Here is a 7170-nt window from a genome sequence, read left to right as displayed (position 1 = left end):
GAGAGGAGCAAGCTCCCCGCTGAGCAGAGAGGCCGGGATCCCAGGACCCTGAATTCATGACCCAAACAGAAGGAAGATGCTTTACCGCTGAGCTGCTGGGGGCGCCCATGGCAGTTTTATTTGTAATGTTAACACTCCCAACCTAGAACTGGAGGCTGTGTCTCTGCCCCTCGACACTGAGTGAACTTTTATGACTATTTGGGCTGCTGAAATGATGCTGTGTGGCTCTCCAGGGTGAGCCAAGAAGGCATAAGGCACCCTATCACCTTGCCCTTCAGCCACCGTGTCGGGAATGATGGCCCTGAAGCCACCACGCAGCGAGAAAGCCTGAAAGCAGCATGTACCCACCATCTCTGAGGCTCAGCGGCCCACGGGACTCTCACCTGCCCCACTCCCACCACATTGGCTGTTTTCCTGATTCTGACCACACCAGGTGTACTCTTGCCTCTAGTCCTTTGCCCTGGCCGACTCCTCTGCCTGCTGCTCTACCCCCACAGATACCAACCTATGCCTCGGTCACTTCCTTCACTCACCGCCACCCTCAGTGCACACGCTAACACTATTTAAAATTGTGCCCCCCAAAAGAGAAAGCTCTTCTTCAGGTAGAATGCCAGGAAGTATGGGAAGAATGATGAGGTTAGAAAATCAATGAATGAATGCAGATTTGCCAAGAAATAGGATATGTATGTGGTCTCAAAGTGTGGTGGCCCTGGAGGGGTGCTGCTCACCTGTTCCAGACTGCACTCCTCATTCGGGTTCACGTCCACCACAGCACCTCTCAGTGGACTGTATACTTCTCCTGGTGGCCCCTGACACAGGCTGAGCATGCAAAGTTACTGGGGTCTCCCATTTCCGCCCAACACAAGGCATCCCTAATAGCCATGTTTGCTCACAACTACTGTGTGAGTTGACATGTTGCCTGACCTGCATCCTATCTGAGGCCCTCCCTGTCTGATCTGGATTCCTCTCTCTCTCTCTGTTCTTTTTTTTTTTTTAAGATTTTATTTATTTATTTGACAGAGAGAAATCACAAGTAGTTGGAGAGGCAGACAGAGAGAGAGAGAGGGAAGCAGGCTCCCTGCTGAGCAGAGAGCCTGATGCGGGACTCGATCCCAGGACCCTGAGATCATGACCTGAGCTGAAGGCAGCGGCTTAACCCACTGAGCCACCCAGGCGCCCCTCTCTCTCTGTTCTTAAAGATTTTATTTACTTGACACTAAGAGCATCTAGACCACAAGCAGAGGGAGGGGCAGAGGAAGAGGGAGAAGCAATCTCCCTGCTGAGCTCCATCCCTGGACCCAGAGATCACCACCTGAGCTGAAGGCAGATGCTCAGCAGACTGAGCCACCCTGGTGCTCCTGCTTCCTCCCTCTCAACACGACACCTCTGCACTCCTACGTCCATCTCTGGGTCTGCCTACAGGAAACCCTTAATGAGTTACAAAGTATTTCTCTACAAGATACTTACTACTTACAAGCATAAAAAAGGTGGAGAAGCGTGGTAAACAAAACCTTGAGCCAAGTGGTCAAAGCTGACAGCACCCAAGTTGGGACAGGCTGCCATCCGGCTGGATACTATGCACAGACAAAAACACAGTATAATTTCCGTAGTATTCTGCCAAAAACGTCCGACCAGACTCTAATGAGGAAACATCAGATTCAAATTCAGACATCCTACAAAATAACTCACCTGCACTCTTCAAGAATGCTGGGATCAAGAAAAAAAAATGAGGATTGGGGGAGCTTGGGTGGCTCAGTGGGTTAAGCCTCTGCCTTTGACTCAGGTCATGACCTGAGGGTCCTGGGATGGAGACCCGCATCGAGACCCGCATTGGACTCTCTGCTCAGCGGAGAGCCTGCTTCTCCCTCTGCCTGCAGCTCCCCCAGCCTGTGCCCTCCTTGTCAAATAAAGAAATATAATCTTTAAAAAACAATGTTTAAAAAATGTAGACCGTTGGTGCTTTTGGGTAAAGCGCATGGGGAGTTCCATGAAGTAGTCTTGCAACTTCTCTGTCATTTAAAAGGTTACAAAGAAGTTGCCCCCTCCCATTCGGCCCCCGACTTCGTTATTTTTCATTTTACCGGTAACACAGCGGTAAGGTGGTGAAACACAAAACTGACCGTCCGCGGACTCCGCTTTAGGGTAAAAGTGTTGCGGGCGCGAGCACGCGTCCCGACCATTTCCAGGGCGTTCGGCTTCGCGCGCGCAGGCAGCGTCGGCACCGTCGCAGAGCCTTCCTGCCCCGCCGGGACCCCGCGCGCCCCGCCCGCGGACCCCCCGCCCGCGGACCCCCCGCCCGCGGACCCCGCGCCCGCGGACCCCGCGCCCCCCGCCCGCGCCCCCCGCGCGCTCCGCCCAGCGGCCCCCGCCTCCGGCCGGCGTCCGTCGGCGGACCCGCCCACTCTGCGCGTCCCCGACGCGCGGGACCGTGAGCGTCCACCTTCCTCACCGCACCCACCGCTCCGGACCGGCTACTCTCTCCAGACTGCGAGCCCCGGCCCCGCAGGAGCAGCCGGCCGCCGGCGCGGGGGGAGGGCGCTCCGCCGCAGCCCGCCGAGCCCCCACACCTCGGACGAGCGGCGCAAGGAACCCCGCCCCGGAACGCCCTTCACCCCGGAAGTCCCCGCCGGGCCGCTGACCCGGATGCGCTGGAGGCGGGGCGGCGCGGCGCATGCGCGGCTGGGCAGAGCCGCCGGCCCGCGGGCGCCATGGTGCTCCTCAGCGCGCCGCTGTGGCTGCGGAGCCGGCTCACTGACCGCTACTGGCGGGTCCAGGAGGTGCTGCGGCATGCGCGGGTGAGTGGGCCGCGCACGCCCCGCGTCCCCCCGCGTCCCCCCGCGTCTTCCCGCGGCCCGGAGCCCGCAGACGGGGCGCTGACCACCCTCCTTTCCCGTTCTCGACCCAGCACTTCCGCGGAAGGAAGAACCGGTGCTACCGCCTGGCGGTGCGAGCGGTGACCAGAGCGTTTGTGAAATGCACGAAAGCGCGGAGACTGAAGAAGAGGAACATGAGGACGGTAGGCGCGGACGGCCGCCCCCCGGTCCCGACCGCTCCGGCCCCATCTCGGGATGGCGTCTCCGTCTGCGCCCGCCCTCGGGTCCCGGGGTCCTCCCCTCTCGCTTCACGTCCGGAGCCGCCGCCAGCTCTGCCTGCTCCGCGGACGGAGGCTGGGCTAGCCGGGCTCTCTCCTGGGCCGCTGGGGCAGCTCCTCGCCGGCCCCCTGCTTCCACCGCGCTGCCCTCCGCGGGCGGCCCCGGGGCGGCTGCGACCCCAGCCGGACTCGGTGCCGAGAGCTCGTCTGTAAGCGCCGGCCTTCGTCAGTGACGCTTCGTAAATACCGGCTGGACCCGTGAGGAAGAGGGCAGAATTCTGGCCCCGCTTTTTAAACCATTTTATTTATTGATTTGACGAGAGAGAGGACAGTGGGGGGGGGGGGCAGCAGGGAGAGGGAGGGGGGAGGCAGGCTCTCCGCTGAGCAGGGAGCTCGCTGTGGGACTCGATCCCAGGACCCCGGGGTCACCACCCGCTGAGCCGCCCAGGCGTGTAGTTTTGACCCTTTAAAGTCAGAAATGCCTCAGTACCTGTCGGCCAGGGTCACAGCATGGGAAACCATCCCTGTGCACCGTGGTCTCGTGCAGAGTGACCTCCGCATCCCAGCTCTGTTCTTCACTCAGGATGTTAGCCTGGTGCGGCTTCCTGCGTCCACCACGAGTCAGTGGTCAGTGCACGAGTGCATGGGGCGACCTGTGGGCAGTGGCCAACAGCACACATGCGTCTGCTGCTGTTGGGAGCAGAGGACCTCAGGGTGGGCTGGGGTCCCGGTACAGCTGCGGCCTCATGTGAGAGCCCATTTCTCAGGCCCACTACTGAGTCAGAAACTCGGGGGGGGGGGTGCGGCTAGAAATCTGTTTTAACAAACTTCTACCTAATTCTCCCGCATGTTCAAAGTTTAGAACCACTGAAGGGAGAAAATGGGCTGGAGTACTGTCTTGAGATTGAGAAAATAATGACAAGAATCCAACGCCTTATTTTTATTTTTTAAAGTGGTCTGTACAGTGTGAGGTTTGAAAGCACAACCTCCAGAGTTGCAGGCTCTAGCCGCTGAGCCAGTCAGGCGTCCCATAATGCACCCCCTTGTTTAACAGACCAGATCTATTCAGAAGCCTCCGTGTCACTCTGACTTCCCCTCCCAGGTTATTCTTGATTTCTGTGCAGTTTTCGGGCCTGTTGCTGTGCCTGGAACTTAGCCTCCTCCTCCTTGCCAGGAAGGTTCTCATGATGCCTCCCCTGCCCTCCTCCAGTCCTGCTCTTCCCTCCAGACCGTGTTCACCTCCATCTCTGCAAAGCTTCCACCTCCAGTTTTCATCCTCACCTGGTTGCACTGATCTCAGTGGCCTTTGTAGTTCATCCACACGGATCCTTTCTGCACTGAACTCTGTCAGAGTCTTTTGCCCACTTTTGTATTCTCAGGGTCTAAGAAATGCTTTAGGGCATGTGATTTTCCTACTTATTGAGAGGGAAGCGGGCATTTGAATGAAGGGCATCAACTTTTGCCAACTGTACTGCAGGCTAGTGTGCGGGAAGAGAAATCACGGACTGTTCTATTTACTTTTGCCAAAAGCGTTTGACTTTTACGTGACTCAGAACCTTTGCTGGGAGATGCGGACATAATGCACAATTAGTTCTTAAGCATCTCGATGTTTTCTTATTTCAGCTCTGGATTAATCGAATTACAGCTGCCTCCCAGGAACATGGCCTGAAGTACCCAGCATTCATTGTCAATTTAATTAAGGTACGGTTGAGGATGTGGTCCTGTTGAGATGTTGGAATCTACAGAAAGTGATCCAGCTGACAAGGTCCAGTACAACAGGCTGTGGAGTGTGGGCTCCTTGGCACGTTCTCAAGGTGGAGCTGTGGCAGGGTCAGGGACCCATTGGGATTGCTTTGCCTTTGCCTCACTGGTAGCAGAATTGGAAATAGGGCAGCGATACCAGGACTTGAGCCCTTGTGTTTCCCCATCAAGAGAAAAGTGACAGAAAACTTGGCTGGACCTTTAAAGTGTAATTTCAAAGTTTTGCAATGAAATTTGATTTCTGAGGAGGTAGCATATGAAGTTGAAACTCTGTCAGACAGCAGGGGGAGTGTCTTGGAGAGGAGAGATGAAGCATGTGTCACAACATTTTGGTCAGTTGTTGAATCGTGTTTACCCTAATCCCTCTGACATTTAAATTTTGTCTTAAAAAGGGGAGTGGGTTGTGTTGTGCTTCTGGCCTGTGCCACATCCTGTCTTCGGTACTTTGCAAGTATCCTCATGCATGACTTCGTCATTGTACCGATGAGCTCGAGGCTCAAGGGAGTGGACCTTGCCCCAGGTGGTAGAGCAGGAACCCCCCCTGCACAGTTGCGGTTCACACGCAGGATCATCCTACCTTTTGCTTTTCACATTTGTCCGTTTTTGGAAGTCCCATATGTTTTACTCGACAGATGACCTGGTGCCGCTCCCTTGTGGGAATGGAGAATACCCGCTTTTGTTCTTCACTTCTCTGCCGGCATCTCACCTACTTTTGTGTCTCATTTTGTTGTTTCTACAAGGGGGGTTGTGATTTCCTCTTTGAAGCTGCCTTAAAGGTTTCCCCAGGCCAGCAGTCCTAGTTCTGTTGGGGTGACTGATGAGATCGATCGTTGACCCTACCAAGGTTCTTAGGGTCCATCAGGACCAGATGCCGGCATCCTTGCTCATGGGACATCACCTCCTGCAGGATGCCTTCCCCTTGTCCACATTTACCTTCAGCATCCTGCTTGGATACGTTTGCCACAGGCTCTCCACCTCCCCTGAGAGCCCATGTGTCCCAGGAGGGCAGAGACTGCCCTGGAGTGGGTGCTCAGCAGAGGAGATGCTTCTGGCTGACTCAAACCATAGGACTCTTGGCTGCATTCAGTCTGGCTGCTTTTCTTTCTTTCTTTTCTTTTTTAAGACTTATTTATTTATTTGACAGACAGAGATCACGAGTAGGCAGAGAGGCAGGAAGAGAGAGAGGAGGAAGCAGGCTCCCCGCTGAGCAGCGAGCCCAATGCGGGGGCTCGATCCCAGGACCCTGGGATCATGACCTGAGCCGAAGGCAGAGGCTTCACCCACTGAGTCACTCAGGCACCCCAGTCTTGCCGCTTTTCACTGAAAGACATTTCTGATGCTGACACAGGCTCTGATTTTCTTCCCAGTGCCAGGTGGAGCTCAACAGGAAAGTACTTGCGGATCTAGCCATCTATGAACCAAAGACTTTTAAATCTTTGGCTGCTTTGGCCAAAACAAGGCGACAAGAAGGATTTGCTGCTGCCCTGGGGGATGGGAAAGAACCGGAAGGCATATTTTCCAGAGTGGTGCAGTATCACTGAGGGGGACTCCAGCACTGTCTCCCCTTTGCAGCAAGCGTCTTAGGAAGTCGTCTTTCCCCATCACAGTAATTCAAGTAGAGGCTAAGAATTATTTGTCACCAGTGTGTTTTATCACCAGTTACTCATTTACATTTTAACAATAGGGGTAAGAGGCCTCTTTTCCCCTTACTGCGACAGATCTAGAAATCGTACAAATTGTACAAATAAAGTTCGTGTGGTATTCAGAGCCCTGAATTGTGTTCTCTGGCATGCCCTGGGTGCCCTATGGGGGTGGGGGGGACTGCCAGGGTGAGGGGTCAGCTGAGCATGATCTACAGCCTGGAGAGCAGGAGCCAGATGGCCGAACTTTGACCTTGGCTCCCCCTTCAGGGCCGTGCTGGTAGCCTGTCCAGAACCCAAGCCTCCCAACCCCACACTGGCCCTGCCTATGCCTCACTTAAGTCTTCTACCCTTCTAGCCCTCCCCCGGTTCTCCACGCTACAGCAGGGACCTGGGTGCTGAGCTTTCGGGCCACTCTGAGTCCCAGTTTCAATTTCTCTGCCTTCTGCCTCACTGCTGAGGCCAGTAAGAGCAGCAGGCTGGGTATCTGTGCTGGTTCCAGTCCCACCTTTATGCTCACAAGTTGGGTGATCATCACATCCCCCCAGGGGCAGATCTGCATCTAAGGGTTTTGGGTCCTTTCTCCTGATACTCTACTTCATTAAGTACAAAGTCCAGCCCAGATTTTCCAACATGCTCTTTCACAGCAGCTCTAACTCTGCCTCCCTTATGTCCGTC

General features: G+C 55.4%; 1 protein-coding gene across 1 annotated transcript; it reads left to right on the top strand.

The window, feature by feature from the left end:
• Window positions 1-2640: 2640 nt before the first annotated feature.
• On the top strand, window positions 2641-6619 carry MRPL20 (mitochondrial ribosomal protein L20). The gene is made up of 4 exons (XM_082686237.1): window positions 2641-2795; window positions 2906-3016; window positions 4715-4792; window positions 6220-6619. The coding sequence occupies exons 1-4, from the start codon at window positions 2709-2711 to the stop codon at window positions 6391-6393; spliced, it is 450 nt and encodes a 149-aa protein (XP_082542363.1). The 5' UTR covers window positions 2641-2708; the 3' UTR covers window positions 6394-6619.
• The last annotated feature ends 551 nt before the right edge of the window (window positions 6620-7170 follow it).

The sequence above is a fragment of the Mustela nivalis genome (assembly GCF_964662115.1).
Source record: "Mustela nivalis genome assembly, chromosome: 10".
NCBI classification, from domain to species: domain Eukaryota; kingdom Metazoa; phylum Chordata; class Mammalia; order Carnivora; family Mustelidae; genus Mustela; species Mustela nivalis.
The sequence above is the reverse complement of the archived record's forward strand: the minus strand, read 5'-3'. Positions and strand labels throughout refer to the sequence as shown.

Bases quoted from the DNA above. Each gene is read 5' to 3' on its own strand.
- MRPL20 (XM_082686237.1), top strand. From the start codon at position 2,709: ATGGTGCTCCTCAGCGCGCCGCTGTGGCTGCGGAGCCGGCTCACTGAC. The intron at 2,796-2,905 runs GTGAGTGGGCCG...TTCTCGACCCAG, and splicing joins AGGTGCTGCGGCATGCGCGG to CACTTCCGCGGAAGGAAGAA. The intron at 4,793-6,219 runs GTACGGTTGAGG...TTTTCTTCCCAG, and splicing joins TCATTGTCAATTTAATTAAG to TGCCAGGTGGAGCTCAACAG.